General features: G+C 47.8%; 1 protein-coding gene and 1 pseudogene across 13 annotated transcripts in view; both read left to right on the forward strand.

The window, feature by feature from the left end:
• SVOP (SV2 related protein) overlaps positions 1 to 21,206 on the forward strand; it is a 70,207-nt gene that overhangs the window by 26,485 nt on the left and 22,516 nt on the right. For all 13 annotated transcript variants that reach the window (XR_012325223.1, XR_012325224.1, XR_012325222.1 and 10 more), the window contains exons 7-10: positions 3,470 to 3,533; positions 6,875 to 7,000; positions 8,837 to 8,965; positions 11,737 to 11,810. Coding sequence is in view for 9 of the 13 variants with exons in the window: in XM_073790227.1 (XP_073646328.1) it covers positions 3,470 to 3,533; positions 6,875 to 7,000; positions 8,837 to 8,965; positions 11,737 to 11,810 (393 nt within the window). In the remaining 4 variants the exon portion in view is untranslated. The remainder of the gene's footprint in view (positions 1 to 3,469; positions 3,534 to 6,874; positions 7,001 to 8,836; positions 8,966 to 11,736; positions 11,811 to 21,206) is intronic.
• Positions 12,697 to 14,689, forward strand: LOC109552553 (guanine nucleotide-binding protein subunit alpha-12-like; annotated as a pseudogene).

Here is a 21,206-nt window from a genome sequence, read left to right on the forward strand (position 1 = left end):
TCATGGTTAGTAATTTGATTTTAATTTGGTGGGGAAAATGTAAACATGCTTCCTATTTTATTATCAGTATTGATGTTTTAAAAATAATATAAGCACACCATTTGGAGAACAGAATAAAATTTCCGAGTCATTCATGGTAATCACTGTAATCTTTTACAACCACTGCAATTGGTCTCCATTCTCAGAGCTGAGTGAATGAAATTCCTCATGGTTTTTGTTGGAGAGGCACTTGTAGGACTATACATTGGAACAACTTTTTAGGAAGCACTTTGATGATATATATCAAAAGCCTTAAAACGTGTACCCTTTGACTCAAATTCTTTTACAGGAATATACCCTAAGGAAACCACATGCAAACAAAGATTTAAGACGAAGGATGCTTATTGAAGTATTGTTTATAATTGTGAAACCACCTAAATAGGGAAGCGAGTGATGGGCTGCGTAATATAGACAGACCTAGGTTAAAATTTTGGCTCTTCTACTGACCAACTTACTAGCTACGTGATCCTGGTCAAATAACTTATCTGACACAGATATAAAGATGAAAATAGGGATTAAAGATAGACACACACAATGGGAATTATAATTACCTACCCCATTGACTTGCAGCATTTATTGAGTGAGATAATTCATGTAAAATATCTAGAAGAATGTTTGGGCACATAGTAGATCCTCAATAAAAGGTAGCTATTATTAAGGAAAATATGGTTCATGAATATGATAGAATATATGTGTGTAAGAGGATTTAAAATGTCATGGAAATACTATTTATAAAGTCAATAAAAATAGGGTTCAAAATTCTTGAATATGATCTCAGATAGGGGTTCAAACAGAGAGAAAGAGAGAGATGAAGAAAAGAGAGAGAGAAAGAGAGAGACAGAACACCAAAACAGAGAGGATTTACTAAAACGCACTGGGAAGTAAGACTAAATGACATTGACTTTTTCTCCCTGCTTTTCTCTACATAGAGTATAGCTGAACTACTAAAGCCCTAGCTATCCCTCTGAGGCTCCTGAGAATTCTTCCTTCTCTGGACAGAGGCATCTTTTATCATAACCCTAAGAAAGACTTTTACCAGTGATAGAACTATTTCTAGATCTTAATGGTATTGCTGAGGCCAACATTTAAAAAGATAGATGCTTTGCAGGGAAAGGTGTCATGGGTTGGGTTTCATAGAAGTAGACAGACTGAGGCAGAGATTTTTGTACAGGTAATTTATTCAGGGAATGCTCTCAGGAGGATCCTGTAAAAGAGTGAAAGAGGCAAGAAAGGTGAAGGGAAGAAATTAAGCAAGGATGTGGTTTCAGGTGACATCTAGACTCAGCTTGATCCCATAGGGAGCTGGAGTATTCATTGTCTCATAGGGTCTGTCCCATCTTGAGGCAGGGAATGAGCCTTTTGTACCCAACACTAGTCTTCAGCCTGCCCTGGAGAGAAAGGGCATAACTCCCAGATATCTCTGTGGTGAGGCCACTCCAATTACTCAAAAGCAATCCTAAGAGAGGGTTGCAGGTATGAGCTGTTAGAAGCAGCATCAGATAGATGGGCCCCATGATCTAGTAAAGGGATCCCAGGAGATCGAGATACACCACCTGCCTCAAAAGGGTTAATGGAAATAAGCCTCCCTCTACCCCTCCTCCCTTATGAGGAGCCAGGAGAGTAAGTAAGACGAGGTCATCTAGTAGCTCGGTTGTCTGGCTTAGGTGGGAGATGAGGGGAAAGAGAAGGGCTTATCTTCCTAGCACAATGGAAGGGAGCATGGGGAGTAGTTTAGAAGTTTCCTTTTCTTCCCAGCATGCCCATTAGCTGAGCAAGTGAAAGGGAGGGGAGGAGGATGTGGAGGTAGATGGAGGAGGCAGCCAATATGGTTGCGACATTGGTTACATTGAGTAAACAAGTGAATTGATGGAGTAGATGGGAAATATTTTGAGGATAATGAGACACGGAATTCTCAATGTTGGAAAAGAAAATTGCATGGAAGAAGAAGAAGAAATTGGAAATTTAAAGGTTAGAAAGAATCCTAAATTGTTGGACTGGTACTGAAAGTATCAGTATGAACTCATTGTTTTTAAAAATACATATACACAGGTATTGAAATAGATATAGATGTATGGTGTGCATGTGGGAAGAGAGAGAGAGCGAGAAATAGAGACGCCCAGAGAAAGGATGGATGAATAGATGATAGATAGATAGATGGATGATAGATCTCTTAGCTGTGTCCACTGGGAGGGCCTAGAAGCAATGGGAACCCCCATAGCAATGAGCACACTGAACACTCAGATCTTGGTTTCTAAACACCATCTTCTGCCAAAAGGAACCAGGACTTCTTAGAAAAATGTCTGACCCCATGGTTGGGGCAAAGAAAGTACTCGATGAGCCTGGACATCTTTTTGTACAAGAAAGTAAGAAAGAGCTCAAGGAATGATGGAGACGTGTCAAAAAGACATAGGAATCATCTTGAAAGGGCTTCCACTGACCAGATCTGGGACAGTCTGAGCATCAAAATAATAAAGGCAGTAATGGATTACAACCCACTGAATAAAACAGGAATCTGCAAGTCCATACTGATGAAATGAATGGATAGGTGAGTAGGTAGATAGATATATGGATGGATAGATAAATGAGACAGGAGAAAAGAAAGCTCTTCCTTACAGTAGAATGTCAACCAATAAATGTAGAAGGAGTTATGGAAATAATAAATACAGTTTGTCATCATAGTGGTGGTTGATTCAGGCAGAAATAGTCAAAAGATGGAATGCTAAAGCTGGTGAGTAGAGGTTCTGTGGGGAGCAGGATATTGACATAATCTCTGAATGTTCCCCCATAAAGTACTTCTTAATCACAAATGGAAAATTGATAACTTTAGGATGGAAATATCTATCAGAAAACTTGACCTGGTGATGAAAGTTAATAGCACCAATGATGGGACTGCTTGACGTCATGTCCCCAGTGTGAGGCACTGGGAAGAGTTCAGCATCATTTCTGTGAGGTTCTTGCCAAGAAGACATGGCCTGAGTCTAGTCACAGGGAGACATCAGATGGACCCGGGATGAGGGACATCCTGCCGTATGAAAGGCCCTTACTCCAAGACTATTCAGGACTTGAGTGATAGGGAAAATCTAAGGAACGGTTCTAGATTGAAGTTGCCCATCATCCCACCACTCTTTTTTCACCTGCATTTACTGGGTTTTGGGGAATGCTCAATGATAGTAGGTATTAAATTTGAGAATCATATGGGGTGGCGGGGGGAAGTTGGTTAAAAATGCTGATGCCAGGACCCCACCCCTGAGAGTCTGTTTATGAAGGTCTGGTATGGACCCTGCATACTTAGCCATCATCCCCAGAAATCCTGATGTAAGTGGTCCACAGACCACCCTTGGAGGAAAGTTGGCCGAGGAATTCAGAAGACCATAGCAATCTTCCCACTCAGTCCCGACCTTAACGCCCTTTCTGTCTTTTGCATTCCCAGGGTGACGCTGTATGCTGAGTTCCTTCCCATGAAAGCCAGAGCTAAGTGTATTTTGCTGATTGAGGTAAGGAGGATGGTCTGGGATTCCGGATATTACTCAGTCTCTGAGCAGGAGATTCCCAGGTTTCTTGAGCCATAGGACAAGGAAAGGGAGTTTAAGAAAAATATAACAGATCCATTATGCAAGGATTTAAATGGATCATTTATGTTGATTTCAACATGGTTGTTTTGCAATATGGATAAATTCTTCCATTGACAAGAAATTCAATCTACCACCCCTGAAAAAAAATGGTAGCAGGCAGGTAGTATGTCCTTCCTGAACTAGAAATGACTTTTATCTGAAAGTTGGTGCTGAACATTGTAGCTTGAGTGGACCAAACTCCTGCCCCCCTCACCAGATTGACTCGTGTCTTGTGTGAGATCGCTATTCATGGCCACGTCTGTGGCCAGCAGGCTGCCTTAAAACTCTCTTGGACCATCCAGTCCCTCTCAAGCCCTCCCTTTGCTAGGGTCCTGTGACCCATTTTCCAACCATGATCTGGAAGATCTCAGGGCAAATACATAGCTGCCCAACAGCCCTCCTCCATGCAGTGGCAGTATTATTTGTCCCTGGTGGACACTTAGGTCCACAGTCACGACTATCCCTAATCACCATGATTACATGACAATATTGATCCACAGCCCAACTTAACCATCCTGACTGTGTCTACCCCTGACCAATCAGGGTGGTAGTCAGCTGGTCCACACTGGTATGGATGAACCAGTTTAATATTGAAATGCATCTGCCAGATGATCCTGAACCCTGACTGGCCCTCATTGCCTGACACGCTGTCCTTTCTAAGGACTCCCTAGAGCTCCCCATGATGCAGCAACTAAAGTCTGGTGAGGGTTGGGGGAGGCGTGTGACCAGGGTTCATTCTGATTGGCCAATACTGTATGGTGTACACTCTGATTGGTCAGTTTATAAATTGTTAGCCATTTTGACTGTCCCTCTGGTTGTCAGCAATTGAAATGGACTGTGGTTACTTAAAGCGAAAGGGGATTTAGGAAGGCTCTTGGGGGCTCCCAGATGGAGAAGATGAAGGATGATGTTTTGGAATGGACAATGGTTGTAGACTCAAAGTTGCAGCAGGAAACAACATACTCACATTAGGATAATTTGAAGAGGGTTTCTTTTCTTTTTTTTTTAATTTAATTTAATTTTTTATACAGCAGGTTCTTATTAGTTATCTATTTTATACATATTAGTGTATATATGTCAATCCCAATCTCCCAATTCATCCCCCCACCACCACCTCCGATTTCCCCCCTTGGTGTCCGTACGTTTCTTCTCTATATCTGTGTCTCTATTTCTGCCTTGCAAACCGGTTCATCTGTAGCATTTTTCTAGATTTCACATGTATGCATTAATATATGATATTTGTTTTTCTCTTTCTGACTTACTTCGCTCTGTATGACAGTCTCTAGGTCCATCCACGTCTCTACAAATGACCCAATTTCGTTCCTTTTTATGGCTGAGTAATATTCCATTGTATATATGTGACACATCTTCTTTATCCATTCGTCTGTCGATGGGCATTTTGGTTGCTTCCATGATCTGGCTATTGTAAATAGTGCTGCAATGCACATTGGGGTGCATGTGTCTTTTTGAATTATGGTTTTCTCTGGGTATATGCCCAGTAGTGGGATTGCTGGGTCACATGGTAATTCTATGTTTAGTTTTTTAAGGAACCTCCATACTGTTCTCCATAGTGGCTGTATCAATTTACATTCCCACCAACAGTCAAGAGGGTTCCCTTTTCTCCACACCCTGTCCAGCATCTGTTGTTTGTACATTTTCTGATGATGCCCATTCTAACCAGTGTGAGGTGATACCTCATTGTAGTTTGGATTTGCATTTCTCTAATAATTAGTGATGTTGAGCAGCTTTTCATGTGCCTCTTGGCCATCTGTATGTCTTCTTTGGAGAAATGTCTATTTAGGTCTTCTGCCCATTTTCTGATTGGGTTGTCTGTTTTTTTAATATTGAGCTGCATGAGCTGTTTATATACTTTGGAGATTAATCCTTTGTCCGTTGATTTGTTTGCAAATATTTTCTCCCATTCTGAGGGTTGTCTTTTCGTCTTGTTTATAGTTTCCTTTGCGGTTTATAGTTTGCTTTTGCTTAAAAGCAAAAGCTTTTAAGTTTCATGAGGTCCCATTTGTTTATTTTTGTTTTTATTTCCATTATTCTAGGAGGTGGGTCAAAAAAGATATTTCTGTGATTTATGTCAAAGAGTGTTCTTCCTATGTTTTCCTCTAAGAGTTTTATAGTGTCCAATCTTACATTTAGGTGTTTAATCCATTTTGAGTTTATTTGTGTGTATGGTGTTAGGGGGTGTTCTAATTTCATTCTTTTACATGTAGCTGTCCAGTTTTCCCAGCACCACTTACTGAAGAGACTGTCTTTTCTCCATTGTATATCCTTGCCTCCTTTGTCAGAGATTAGTTAACCATAGGTGCGTGGCTTTATCTCAGGTTTTTCTATACTGTTCCGTTGATCTATATTTCTGTTTTTGTGCCAGTACCATATTGTCTTGATGACTGTAGCTTTGTAGTATAGTCTGAAGTCAGGGAGTCTGATTCCTCCAGCTCCATTTTTTTCCCTCAAGATTGCTTTGGCTGAAGAGGGTTTCATAAAGGGACTATTTATAAGGTCCCTGAAGGGGCAAAGGGAGAGAGTAATTAGCAGCCCAGAGAGAGACAGAGAGAGAGAGAGAGAGAGAGTTGTATGGCAAAGGCTCTTGGAAAGGAGCTGTGACCTTCAACTAAGGGATGCAGCCAGCGCATGACCACCCTGCAGAGAAGGAGCCAGAGGAATAAGCACCCGAATCCCTCTTTCCTCCCCATCTTCTGTGTGGCTGCACCCAACGTGAAGCCAGAGGACAGGGGGACCGTGGGTGCAGGTCCATACAAAGAGCAAGGTGGAAAAGGACGGAATGTGATTCAGAGAAACAGACAGAAGATATTCAGCCCCACAGGGGAGAGACAATTCTGATAAAGGATACTGGGGCACTGTTGGGCAAGGGAGATGGATGTGAGTAGACAAAAACCAATGTGTCCACTACTCTACTGGCCCCACACAATATTGATCATATTGATCTCCTTAACCAGAGCTGCCACACTGCACACTCCAGTGGGCACCATGCAAATATCATACAGTGTGGATGGTACCCTCAGGAGATAGACAACATGGAGACCCTGGCCCAACCATATGAACCACAGGAGAAGTGATGGCCATTCTGACTTTCCTGACCCCCAAGGACCCCCTTACCAACATGGATAACGTTGTCTACAATGATCCTGAAATTGCTCACTGTGTTGACCAATGCTGCCCCATTACTGACCCCCATTCTCCCATGCCAGGTGTTCTGGGCCATCGGGACAGTGTTCGAGGTTGTCCTGGCTGTGTTTGTGATGCCCAGCCTGGGCTGGCGTTGGCTGCTCATCCTCTCGGCTGTCCCACTCCTCCTCTTTGCTGTTCTGTGTTTTGTAGGTATCCTTTAAGACATCTCAGCCTTTGTTACTTGGTCTCCTGCCGTTCATTATATTTTGGTGGGGAGGGTGTGGAGGAGGGTACCAAAGCCACTTTTAAGATTATTTCTTTGAATCAGGAAATGAGACAAAGGTACAGGGCCTGGGGTGGGCCCAGTATGGGATGTTGGGTTTCCTCCAGGCAGACACTGCTGGGATATTCTTGAGGGAGATATCAAGGGGATGGGGGATACCTTGCTCCCTCTCCCTGCACTACAAGAGCTACACTTAAGGTGAGTGTATTCTTAAGTTGCAAGTGACAAAACCCAGTTCAAACTGGCTTGAGTGAAAGAGACATATGAGAGAATATCTGGCTTCAGGCATGGCTGGGTCCAAGGGCTCACATGATCCCGCCGTCTCATCTCTGCATAAACTACCCCGCACACACAGTGAGATCAGACCACACGTTTATCATTTCATGTGAAGACCACATCCATGAAATGCTTTACAGCCAGTGGGCCCCAAAATAAGCCTGTAGGGAGGTAGGTCTCATCTATGATAAATAACATAATAATTACTGGTAATGACAATAGGTATTCATAATTATTAGCGTAACAGTGTAGCAGGCCCTGTGCCAGGCTCTTTATATGCGTTATCGTATTTAGTCCTCCCAATAACCACAGGAGGTAGGACTATGATGAACCCCTATATTAGCTAGGATGATACCAGCTGCTGTAACAAATAAAGCCGACACATTCAGTAACTTAACACAATAGGAGTTTATTTCTCATTCACAGAACAGTCCAGAATGGGTGCTTCCGTTTGACAGGTGTGATTCTGGGCCCAGGGTTCCTTCCAGCTTGTAGCTCTGCCACTGTCTGGGGCTTTGGAATCTTCTACATGTAGACTGAAGAAGGGCAGGTAGAGATGTATACTTAAATAACTTGGCCGGGAATATTCTGCTCTCGTGCCATTGGTGAAAGCATGTCACATGGCCATGCCTAGATGCAAGAGGTGCTGGGAAATGTAGTTACTGGCTGGGCAACCATATCCAAGGACAACTCTATGCTATGGAAAGGGAAGCATGAATTTTACTGGATGCTAGCAATCTCTGCTATATTCTCATTTTACTGATGAGGAAACTGAGGCCCAGAAAGGTTGATTGACTTGTCAAAAGACACACAGCAAATAAACAGCAGAACTCATATGAACCAAATCTTCTGACTCCAAGTCTCACACTCTCTCATTTCACAGATTGCTGTTGCTTTGTCTTATGGAGAGATCTCTGTCTAGTCACTTGGGGTTGGGACTCTAGTAGGCCTAAAGGTCTTTGTGATTTCTTTCTGTCTCTTAGACTGAGTTTGCAAGACGATGCTGAACACAGGTGAGGTGTAGTTTCTTGAGAGATAGGGATAATGATGATGATGGTGAGAGTGGCGGACTGTTTTTCTTTTTTGGTGGCAGTCTTAATTTAGTTCAGCTGTCACCTGCAACTCAGCAGCACCGAATTACAGTAATAGCAACGGCAACAGGAACAGATACATTAACCCATTCCGGGCACTGTGCTAAGCACTTTGTTTGGATTATCCCATTTAAGCCTCTCAACAACCCTAAGAGGGAGGATCTATTATTATCCCCATTTTATGGATGAGGAAATGGAGGCACAGAGAGGTCAAGTTATTGCTCAAGGTCACAGAGCCATTATAATCAATGGCAGTGCCAGGATTTGAAGCCAGGCTTCTGGCCCCAGAGCCTCCGGCCTTAAGGACTCCACACACACATGAGAGTGTATGGCTGTGACCGAGCATTCTGTTCTGCCCTAACTGGCCACGTCTCGGTCTCCTGTCCTCATAGTGGCTGCCAGAGAGCGCAAGGTATGATGTGCTGTCCGGAAACCAGGAAAAGGCCATCGCCACCTTAAAGAGGATAGCCACAGAAAACGGAGCCCCCATGCCTCTGGGGAAACTCATCATCTCCAGACAGGTCAGTGCCTGGCGGACTGACTGTGCATGTTGCTGCACGTGCTGGGAGCATGTATATGTGAGTGGGTGAGGGGTGCAGTGGGCAGGATCTGCAAAGGAAATTTGGCAACTTCAGTCTGTGTACTTTCACTGCCAAGTCCTAAAAGTACCACCTGGGAAGTGATTAGATAAATGTAATAGAATGTCCCATAATGGGTCCCGTAACTACTGCTTCAGTTTCATCTTTCAGCACCCATGAAGTCTGATTAGCAAATGTGATTGATTGGCAAAGGCTTGACAGTAAAATCACATTAGAAAGTGCCACGAAAGACTTAGATCCAAGACACCAAACTGCCCCTGTGTAGACATCCTTAATGGATGGTGCATCACTCCACAGGCAACACCATCAGGGAATCCACCACACTACAAACTGATGAGCACTTACTGCAGATGCAAGTGGGGAGAAGGGAGCCAGATTAAGGGCTGCAGTCCCTGCCCTCAAGAATCAAGCATGTGGCTTAGAGAAACATCACAAATACCCTTAAGCAAACAACAGACCCTACAAGGAAATTATTATTATTATTTATACATTTATTTTTTTATTTTTGGCTGCATTGGGTTTTTGTTGCTGCAGCGGGCTTTCTCTAGTTGTGGTGAGCGGAGGCTACTCTTCGTTGTGATGCGCGGGCTTCTCATTGCGGTGGCTTCTCTTGCTGCGGAGCACAGGCTCTAGGCCTGCAGGCTTCCGTAGTTGTGGCACACGGGCTCAGTAGCTGTGGCGCACAGGCTTAGTTGCTCCGCGGCATGTGGGATCTTCCCAGACCAGGGCTTGAACCCATGTCTCCTGCATTGACAGGAGGATTCTTAACCACTGCGCCACTGGGGAAGCCCTATTTTTTTTTAAATAATATCATTTTTCTGACTGTTTCTATATTAGGCAAAAAGAACTGAATGGAATTTCACCAGATTGAGAGGAAGTGCTAGGCAGGGTCTGACAACATAGAAACCAGGAGCCATACCCCAAATTTGCTTTGGGAAGCACAGGGTTGGGGTAGGGGGCATCCCAGAGAGTCTGGGGTGCAGGAGGCTCATTTAGTTGCCTTTGGGGAGGGACTGCATTCTCCCCCGTCCCTCCTGTGGGAAGATGCTCTGGGTGGAGAAAGCATACAGTGATTTCAGATGTGTGTTGCAAAGTGACAGCGGCAAGGCTGGATGCTCCAGTTGTGGGCTTCTCTTTGGAAAGGAGCTGCTGCCGCAGGGGCCTCTCTGTGTTCCAGGGTGCCCGGCAGCGGGGCCTGTTTTTGTTTTTTTGTTTTTTTTTATGGAGGTCACTGGGGCAGGTGCGTAGCTGATGCAGCCAGGAGCAGCCAGGCCCAGAGAGAGAGTTCTCTCAGGTCCAGGAAGGCTGCAAGAAGGTGGTGAATCCCCCATCACCAAAAAGAGAAGAGAAGGATTTTCCAGAAAGCAGACCAATCTCCAAAAGCCAATTTTTCTTGCCAATGTATGTTTACCAAAAACGTGTTTTAAGGATTATTCTTTTTGAATATATTTAGTAAATAGGGAGAGATTTTTCCTATGTAATACTAATACATATATTAACACATAAGAATATATTTTTCCTGTGTTTATATTAATACGTATAATATATTCCTCAATAACTATATTAATGAATTCATTCTTAAGTATATTAATGAATGAATCTATTCTAAAATATAGTCAATAAATACAAACATGCTCAAATATATTCAATAAGCATATCAATGAGTGTCGTCTTTTTATTCAAGAATATATTACAAAATATTTTTATTCACAAAGACAATGTTCATGGGTAGATTAAACCACCTATAACCCATAATCTTTTTTAAAAAAGCTTTTAGCGTGTTTAAATAAGTGAGCACTTCTCAAACCGCTAAGAATAATATGTTCATTAAATAAATCTAAGAAGATAATCCGTAGAATATAGATTCTCTGAATATATTTTTTAAATTATTTTTCTTGTTGATGCTTTTAAAAAAATTTTTTATTGGAGTATAATGGATTTACAACGTTGTGTTAGTTTCAGGTGTACAGCAAACTAACTCAGTTATACATATACATATATCCACTCTTTTTTAGATTCTTTTCCCATATAGGCCATTGCAGAGTATTGAGTAGAGTTCCCTGTGCTATATAGTAGGTCCTTATTAGTTATCTGTTTTATATATAGGAGTGTGTATATGTCAATCCCAATCTCCCAATTTATCCCTCCCCCCCCCAGAATATATGTTTTGAAATAGAACATTGTAAAGCAAAGATGTGATAAATTAGTAAATTATATAAAATTGGCAAGCGAGTCGTTTAGCTAATTGGTCTTTTGGCAAGTTGGCTCTTGGTGAATTGATTTTCAGCACATTAATTTCTGTTACCTTGACCTAGAGCTGGCTTTGGGTGGGGAGGGTGTGAAATGGCGGGAGGCATCTTGGACTGGTGGTTTGCTCCCTGGTCCATGGGATCGCCCAAGAGGCCTCAGAGGGGCCAAGCCTGAGGGGCCTGCTTCCCAGCTCCAGGATTCCAGGCTGGGGTGGGGTGTGGAATGTCTCCACCTCTGGACATCAATGAGTCCTGGCTGAAGGCCTCCCTGGGCTGGGGAGCGCTGAGTGCCGTGGATCTGAGTCCCGGGTTCTCAGGACCTGAGTGTCCTGCCCACCAGAAACCTCCCTCCCAGCCTCGGGTGTCCGCTGGTCTCAGGCTACCAACCTGTGCCCGCACATCTGCAGGGGAGGAGAGCAAATGGTATTCTTTGTCTTGAAACAGGAAGACCGAGGCAAAATGAGGGACCTCTTCACACCCCATTTTAGATGGACAACCTTGCTGCTGTGGTTTATATGGTAAGAGCTGTTTGTTGATTCTCGGGTCCCCCTCCTCTGCGCCCTGTTTTGGGTTTTCACTTGGAGGACAGAGAACTCTTCCATCTTGAGCAGCATTTGCAAAACTGAGCATCACTTTCCTCACTTCTGTGTTATCCTGTTATTATTATTTTCTTAGCCTTTTTAAAATTATTTTCTATACTATTATTTTCTTAGCCTTTTTAAAAATTTGACTCACTTTTTCTCAGATAAATGTCTTTTAAAGGGAAACTCTGTATACCTGCTTTAAGGAAAAATTTTAGTTGCAGGCCATAGAAGTCGCTTTAATTAATTAATTCTTATTGAAGTATAGTTGATTTACAATGTTGTGTTAATTTCTGCTGTACAGCAAAGTGACTCAGTTATACATATCTATACATTCTTTTTCATATTCTTTTCCATTATGGTTTATCCCAGGACATCGAATATAGTTCCCTGTATTACACAGTAGGACCTGGTTGTCCATTGATTCTATATGTCATAATTTGCATCTACTAACCCCAAACTCGCAGTCCATCCCTCCCCCAGAACTCACTTTTAAAGATAAAAAAGTGGCCCTCCCTAGCCTCGGGTTCTGTGTTCATGGATTCAACCAAACCACAGATGGAAAAAAAAAAAAAAAAATTCCAGGAAGTTCTAAAAAGCAAAACTTGAATTTGCTGTGCACCAGCAACTATTCACATAGCACTTCCACTGTATAGGTATTATAAGTAATCTAGAGATGATTTAAACTATGTGGGAGGATTGTGTAGGTTATATGCAAATACTATGACATTTTATATGAGGGACTTGAGCGTCCATGGATTTTGGTATCCACAGGGGGTGCTGGAACCCATCCCCCACGGATACCGAGAAGTGACCATACAGTAAAAAGCTAGATTGCGACTTCCCTGGGGGCGCAGTGGTTAAGAATCGCCTGCCAGTGCAGGGGACGCGGGTTCAATCCCTGGTCCAGGAAGATCCCACATGCTGCAGAGCAACTAAGCCCGTGAGCCACAACTACTGAGCCCGCGTGCCACAACTACTGAAGCCCACGCGCCTAGAGCCCGTGCTCCGCAACAAGAGAAGACACCGCAATGAGAAGCCCGCGCAACACAAGGAAGAGTAGCTCCCGCTCGCCGCAACTAGAGAAAGCCCGCGCACAGCAACGAAGACCCAACGCAGCCAAAAAAAGTAACTAGACTGATGGTTTGCCAGGGGACAGAACCACTGTATTTAAGAGCCAGACAGAGGGACCTCGGGACAGTGGCAGCGGACGCGGCCTGAGGGAGCGGCCGGCTGCCGCCTCGCCCGCCGCGGGGTCTATGGCCTCAGCAGCCATGTCCGGTGCGGTGCGGACCCTCAGTCGTTGCCTGCTGCCGCCCGAGGCCGACGCCGCCGGCGCTGCGGAGCGCGAGGCGCGGCAGCGCAGGCGCAGCCGGGACATCTACGCGGGGCTGGACCGCGAGCTGCGCGCCGTGCGGCGCCTCGTCAGGATCCTGCTGCTGGGCCCCGCGAGAGCGGCAAGTCCACCTTCCTCAAGCAGATGCGCATCGTCCACGGCCGCGAGTTCGACCAGAGTGCGCTTCTGGAGTTCCGCGACGCCATCTTCAACAACATCCTCAAGGGCTCAAGGCTTCTGGTTGATGCACGAGACAGGCTTGGTGTTCCTTGGCAGTATTCTGAAAATGAGAAGCAGGGGATGTACCTTATGGCCTTTGAGAACAAAGCAGGGCTGCCCGTGGAGTCTGCCACCTTTCAGCTGTTGTGTACCTGCTCTGACCGCGCTCTGCAGGGATTCTGGCATCAGGGAAGCTTTCAGCCGGAGGAGGGAGTTTCAGCTGGGTGAATCAGTGAAGTACTTCCTGGATAACTTGGATCGGATTGGCCAGCTGAATTACTTTCCCTAGCAAGCAGGACATCCTGCTGGCGAGGAAGGCCACCAAGGGCAAAGTGGAGCATGACTTTGTCATAGAAAAAGTCCCTTTCAAGATGGTGGATGTGGGTGGCCAGAGGTCTCAGCGCCAGAAGTGGTTCCAGTGCTTTGATGGGATCACCTTGATCCTGTTCATGGTCTCGTCCAGTGAGTACGACCAGGTCCTCACGGAGGACAGGCGCACCAACCGCCTGGTGGAGCCCATGAACATCTTTGAGACCATCGTTAACAACAAGCTCTTCTTCAACATCTCCATCGTCCTGCCTCTCAACAAGATGGACCTCCTGGTGGAGAAAGTGAAGACCATCGGCATCAAGAAGCACTTCCCGGGGCTTCCCTGGTGGTGCAGTGGTTAAGAATCCGTCTGCCAATGCAGGGGACACGGGTTTGAGCCCTGGTCCGGGAAGATCCCACATGCGGCAGAGCAACTAAGCCTGAGTGCCGCAACGTGAGCCTGCGCTCTAGAGCCCGGGATCCACAACTGCTGAGCCCGCATGCCACAACTACTGAAGCCCCCGCGGCTAAAGCCTGTGCTCTGCAACAAGAGACGCCACCTGGATGATGAAGCCCGCGCACCGCAACAAAGAGTAGCCCCCGCTCGCCGCAACTAGCGAAAGCCCGCGCACAGCAACCGAAGACGCAATGCAGCCAAAAATAAATAAATAAAATAAATAAATTTGTATTAAAAAAAAGAAAGAAGAAGAAGCACTTCTCAGACTTCAAGGGCGACCCCCACAGGCTGGAGGATGTCCAGTGCTACCTGGTCCAGTATTTCAACCAGAAGAGACGGAATCGCAGCCATCCACCTCACCACTGCCATAGACACGGAGAACATCTGCTTTGTGTTTCACGCTGTGAAGGACACCGTCCTGCAAGAGAACCTGAAAGAATATTATGTTGCAATGAAAGAGGATGCCCCTCACTCTTGTGGTCCTTGAGCAGCCTGGCTGGCCACAGGCCAGATCTCCCCGGTGTCCTGGAGCGGGTTTCCCAAATCTGTGCCCTCAACACCTGGCTCAGGGATGCTGTGAAGCCCGCCACGCCGCTGCGCTCTAGGCCAAAGGATGTGACACTTTGATGTTAGCTACTGAATCCTGGGGACTAGTGAAACTACTGAAAACCCCAGCGATCACTTTGGTATTAATGTGTAATGCCTAATAACACAGCTTGCTTTCTTTTTACAGAAACTATTCCTTCTCTGACACAGTGTAATTGAGGACTGCGTGTGTGTGTGCACGCATGCTCTGTCTTTAATGACAGAAACACAAAACCCGACGTCTTTGCAGATGGCTTTTGTCTCTAACTCGTGAGTGCTTCGTGAGGAGCATTACCTGGTGGAGGTTTGTAGGAGGTGAAAGGAGGTGAATCGCGGGCTGTCCCTGCCACCTCCACAGGGGAGCGCGTTGCCTTTTAAGTCTCTTGTGCCAGTTGGTCCTGGCTGTTAGATGAGAGGGTGGGAGTGAGAGCTGGCGGTGTGGACTTGACTTAATGTGCCCACAACCTGCGCTTTCTTCCCGCCCTGTCAGATCACCCCACGACACGACAGGACACGGGGTGGAAGGTGTGCACACGGACGCTGCCGTGAATGGCCCCCTCCCCTCTGCACAGGGCAGTGCCTGCTGCCTCTGTGCCCACCCTCCCCGCCCCTCGCCCGCCCCTCGCCCGCCCCTCGGCAAAGACTTAAACCAACTGGCCTTGCAGATGAGTTGTCTCCGAGAGACACCTGCAGTCCGCTGCAGGGAGCCTTTCCTTTTTTGGAGGAAGCAGAGAGCTCCTTTCCGCTCAGGGGCTTTCAAGAGCTGGCGGCATTGCCAGCAGAGCCTTCGTTAACACCGCCTGGCTCCGCGCTGCCTTCCGGTGGCCGGCGAGAATCGAGGTTCTTATCAAGTTCTCTCGCTTCTACTAACATACACGCGTCGCAGGAAAACTGTCGGACGTGATCTCCTCTGAGTGAAACTGCAGAGGCTGTGAATGTTGACGCGAGCTGGTCAATCTTGCACTCAGTTAACTTGACCGGTTACTCTGTCCAGGTGTCTTTCACTGTGTTTAAAAATACATTGCATTCCAAACTAGTCCCTGCTGTGTATTACTCTACTCAAGAGTGCCTGGCGTGTTGAGGACTCTGCCTAGCATTTAAAAGAGAAAAAAGCTTCCTCTGTCAGTGGCACCAGAATGTTCCTGTGGTTTAGTAACCGTCCCTGGGCCCCATCCCCAGGCCACACTGTTCCCAGTCCTCTGTCCCTGGTGAGTGACTCGCTCGCCTTCACCCAGCAGATAAACAGGGATCTTGTGGCGGATGCTGACCCAGAAGGAAAGGGAGGAAAAAAACTGCTTCTGAGTCAGCCTTGTTATCACAGGGTTTTAATGAGGAGACAACATGAAATCCCGTCTCTCTGGGCGCTCAGAGCTTCCGGGGGGTGTTTGCTGGGGGTTCGGCTCTTTTTTTTGGCTGGAGAAAAGCTGCTGGTTTTGTACTGCTTCCTCTGGCTCTTCATGAACTGAAAGGATGTGCCCCGGGATCGGGGCCGATGACCGCGGTTTAAAGGAAAAAGAACATTCTCAATGGGCTGCGTCAGGGCGGCCCGAGACCCCGCTGTCACTGCTCAGAGGACCCTGTCCTGGGGCAAGAGCGCTCCTCGCCCGCCGGGCTCCAGGTCTCACACGTGTGTTGGGACCCACGCGCTTCCTCACCAGCCTGGAAACACTCCCCGTGGCCCTGGCGGAGGAGGCGGCGGCGGCCCTCGCGGTCGGCGAAGCCGGTGGAGGTGCCTGAGGCTTGCTGGAGAGTTGGGGTCGGCACGGTCGGCAAGCACCGTTTGTCCTTTAAACCTTCTGACGCGGTTGCTGGTTTGCTTTCAGAGGCGGAAGCGAGTTGGTATAGACAGGGAAGCCGAGCGGACTGGGAAGCAGGGGGGACAGCCCGAGGGGGGTGGGCCCTGCCCCGCCAAGAACTGACCCGCTCTCCCCCCTGTGGCCGGGCTCCCCTCTCTTCACGGCTCCCGGCCCTCAATTCCATGATTGGTTGTCATCCGAGAAGAAGATGCCTCTTTGCAAGGTCGCCTGAAACCATTTACAGCCTTTCTACACATAGATTGTAGTCACTTTTCTCTCCAAAACCTTAGGCTTTTCTATTTTATTTTAATTTCACTGTTACCCTCGATTATTGTCTTTTTTTAAATTGACATGTTAGAGAAACAGGAGATAGTTGTGCCTCATCTAAATTATTACAAAAGTGTAACAATAAACTTCCTCAAACTAAGATATTTTCCTCACATAAGGACACGTAAGGACACGTGTACGTGTTTTACTGAAATATTTTTTTAACCCTTCAGTTTGTAGAGAAATTGTTTCAGAGATATTGCATTGCAGCTTTGTAATTTATAGAGATCTCTAGACTCCTTATTCTTGCAATATTTTTACTTCTTTGATAAAAATGAGTCAGTTTATTTTAACTCCAAGATCAGGAAATAATCTTGAAACAAGATTACTAGTTATGACTGACTAACTTGGGCATCCTGGGAACAGACGCTAACTTGGTATTGTGAGTAAAGGCACCATTAGGATGAGAGCAGTCGGGGTGAATTGCTCACCGCTTACACATTGCACAGCATTTTAGCATTGGCAGGAGGGGCTGGTTTGATGATCTGACCACCTTCAGTTTCTGGATGTTTATTAAGATAAATCCTTAGTTTTCCTTTGCTTAATAGAAAATATCAACTCAGCATTTGAAGCCAACATTAATTTTTCAGTCCCCAAAATTCAGAGCAGTTGGATAACTCAAACCCTAATGTTCCTTGAAGGTTCATTACTTGTCGATCACAGTTTTTATTTCCACATGGGACACAGGAGCGCTGTCACCAACACTGCTGTGTGGATGCCTCTGGAACACGACTTCAGGACAAGAAACAGCGGCAAATACATGTAAAGACACGTGTGTGTGTGTGAGGGAGGGATCCTGCTGCCCTGAGACCTGGGAGCCCGAGGAGAGGACCTGGTGATGGACATGGACATGTCCAGAGACCGGAGGCTGGAGGAAGCCCAAGGGAAGGGAGGGGTGGGAACTCTTTCTCTGCAACCCCGTGGGGTGACTTTCCCCATCGCAAAACGAAGAAACCACTGACGCAAAGTGTGAACGATTCCCAGTCGACAGAGCTCATGGAGCTCAGGATTCTCATGTAGAAAAGGCACATATGTATTGTCCAGTGGCCACTGCCCGGGTAGGCGTTGTGTGCGTCCACGTGTGGGCCCCTAAACTGCCCACAGTGGGGAAGGCAGAAGCGCACCTTCACCCCAGAGAAACGTGCACTCGTCATTATCCACGTGGCTGAGGGCCAAGCTCTTTGGGTTCCAGTTTCCCCATTTGTAAAAGTTGGACTAGATCATGATGCTCAGCTCTGGCGCTGCCGTCTGGTCACCTGAGGGGCTTTGCAAAGCCCTGGGCTGAGCCACTCCGAGGCCGTGCAGTACAGGCATCACACGGATGCACTCTTGGTTTCCTGGGTGGTTGCTGTGCAGCCGGGCTTAGGAGCTGTGAAGCAGAGGACCATGGAGGACTCCCACCAGGCTGCTGGAGTTGTGGTCCACAACGTAACGGCCCCCGAATCCTCCCCTCACTGTGACCTGCGACCTGCCTCAGGAAGAAAGTGACGCTGGGTTTGCTGTTGTGGTTTAAGTGAAGAGCAGCAAGTTCCCACTAAGCTTTCGACTGTGTGTCGGGTTGTCCTTCTGGGCCTTTTGACGCCACCTTCTCCGTAAGGTACATCAGATGCGCTCAGCAACCTCATTCTTCAGGGATGCCTGGAGATTTAGGGAGCTGTGTTTGAAGAAGAAGACAAGCCCTTTTAAAGTCTGTCTGGCAGCCCTAGGCAGAGGTGGGCCTTGGGTGTGGGATTCTGCATTTCATGGACTCGGCGTTCCGGGCGCAGGCCCTGGTGCCAAGGTTGGTGCTGGGCCTGCAGCTGGGAGGGCTGAGAGCTCAGCCCCCCCGAGCAGGGGCTGCTTTTACTGACTGCATTTGTGAAGCACCTCCTGGGCCTTGAAGAGGGTGGTGGCGAGTCCCCAGAGGAAGGAGCTGCTTGGTTAAGGCGGCTCAGAGGCCAGCACTTGCTGTGTTAACGGCCCTTAACGGCAGGTGGCATGTGGTACGCGCTGAGTTCAGGGAAGTGGCGAGACTTGCTGTGGGTGGAGTGGAGCCCGTGGGGCGTGGAAGGGCCACTCCGCCTCCTCGGTCCTGCTGTCGGTGTCTGGTTCCTACCTTCTGCTGGAGGAGGACTTCAGGTCACGCAAGGCTCGGCTGCTCGTGTGGGCCCTTGCTCTCCTGCCAGGTCTTGCCCTCCAGAACCCGCTAGAACTTAGAGGCTGGGTGTCCACTCGTGCTCAAGATGGCATATCGAAATAGGTGGTTTTGGTTTCCACACCATGTTGGCATCTCTTCAGGTGAAAACTACTTTAAAGCACAACAGGTTGCTACCTGCCCGAAGCACCCCCAGTGCCTGCCTCTTGCTGGTTAACATGGGATGCTTCATACCCAGAGCAGCTCCTCGGTGTGGATCGCACACCTGCGGGGGTTCTGCTGACCCTGACGGTGGTCGTGAGCCCCTAGGAGAGTGGAGCGCTGCTCAACGTGGGAACTTCCTACGCGAGGCTCCCACCCCAGGTCACAGCAGGAAGGAGCGCGATGTTGCCGGGCCCGAGTGAGTTCTCAGACATCCTGGCAGGATGGATGTTCCTGGGAATTGGCGTCTGAGTATAGCAAGGGGTAGGAAATGGGGTGGAACTCAGAAATAGACCATGAGATTCCTGCCCCAAAACACAGTACTCGTAGGCAGCAGGGCCCTCCCCGGAAGCGAGCAATTAGGGTGTGGAGTAGATGAGAACAGGAGGGAACTGCTGTTGTATCCCATCCTGACCTGTGGTGACTCCCTCGTCCTCCTCAAATCCAGCAATGACCTTGGCACGTCACTGTGAGGTTCTTATTACAGGGACCCGAAGACTTTGCATCTGTTGCCGTAAACGCGGCCCTGTGGCTCGCTTCACAGAGAAGCGCACACCTGGCTCCCCCTGGAAATTGGGTTCTCCGCTTCTGATCTGGTTATGAAGGTAGTGTTTTTATTCTGGTGGTTTTCTTTTGTGTGTGTGTGTGTGTGTAACACAAACCACAGTGAAACACTAGAGCGGCTACTGGGTGTTCCTGGACCAGCACGAGTTTCCTCCTGGGCGGGCGAGTGGCCGGCACTGATTGCACAGCCCGCAGAGGGTAGACAGGGCTGAGCCGCACGGGGTCACAGTCGTCCTGGTCAGTCTGTTCCAGGCTTGTCACTCAGGCGCCTTTTTATTAACACTGAATTCACTTTATTTTGTGCTTTCCGAAGCTGATTGATTCCCCCAAATGAACATAACCCCAGCTATTCACAGCCAAGGTGGAGGTTTCCCACGGGACCGAATTTCCCGGCAGGTCGCAGAACCAGACCGCTCTGGTGACCGGGGAGGCGGGGATCGCGCATCCCACCTGGGGAGGCTGACCCGGAGTCCGGCCGAGGGAAGTCCAACGTAGAGGCAGCTGAGAGCATGACCCTTGTGAGTCGTGGGAAACAGGCCCTCAGCTCTGGGTTCTGGTGCTTCCTGGAGCTGGTCCAGGGGCTCAGCTTTTCAGCCGACTTCAGAATTTCTCCAGTCGGGAAGGAACTGAGAATGGGGTTCCGGGAGGCCCCATTTTGTGATGCGCAGCGCCCACCCGGAGTGGTGACAGGCCCGGTGAGCCGCCGTGGCAGCCTGGGTGCTTTAAGGCATCTCACGGAGCCGCCACGTGTCCCTGGGCCCCACCCCCTCCGTTCAGTGGCCGGGCCCCCGGGGAAGCCTCCCGAAGCCTCGGGGTAACGCTGGAGGTCTCCCCACCACCGCCTGTCAAGCTGCCCTCAAAAAAGATCGGTGCCCACGGTGGGCAGAGAGCACTGTCACCTAGGAGACTCTGGAACTCAGGTCACAAACGTGGAACCAGCCTTGATCTGACAGTCGGGCTAACAAAGCCAGTTCTCCGTGGCTTCCCTCCTCACCCAAGCTTTCTGGATGAGCCCGGGCACCTTTTCCAGGTTCACCTGCAAACAGGTGGCCAGAGCTCTCGCTGCAGAGTCTGTGGAAGCCGGGGACGAGGCCCGTCCCAGGAGGGCTCACGGACAGCCTGTGAAACTTTCTCCCCATCATCTTAACTGTTAGATTCTCCAACAAGCCTGTTTATCGAGAAATTTAAAATAGATCTCTATTGAGTCTGCCCATCTCTAGGATCTTAAAGCATTACCTTTTGACCTGTTATGCAAACGGCAAAACATTCCAAGTGTCTTTTCCTTCACTCCAATCAAACCTGCTAGAATTGGCAGGCACGTTATTCTCTGTTGACACCACTGCAGCCAGGAAGTTCAGTGCGGTGTGCTCGGCCCCCTCCTCTCTGCCATGTCCTCCGCTGTGCT

The sequence above is a fragment of the Tursiops truncatus genome, chromosome 13, assembly GCF_011762595.2.
Source record: "Tursiops truncatus isolate mTurTru1 chromosome 13, mTurTru1.mat.Y, whole genome shotgun sequence".
Taxonomy (NCBI): Eukaryota; Metazoa; Chordata; class Mammalia; order Artiodactyla; family Delphinidae; genus Tursiops; species Tursiops truncatus.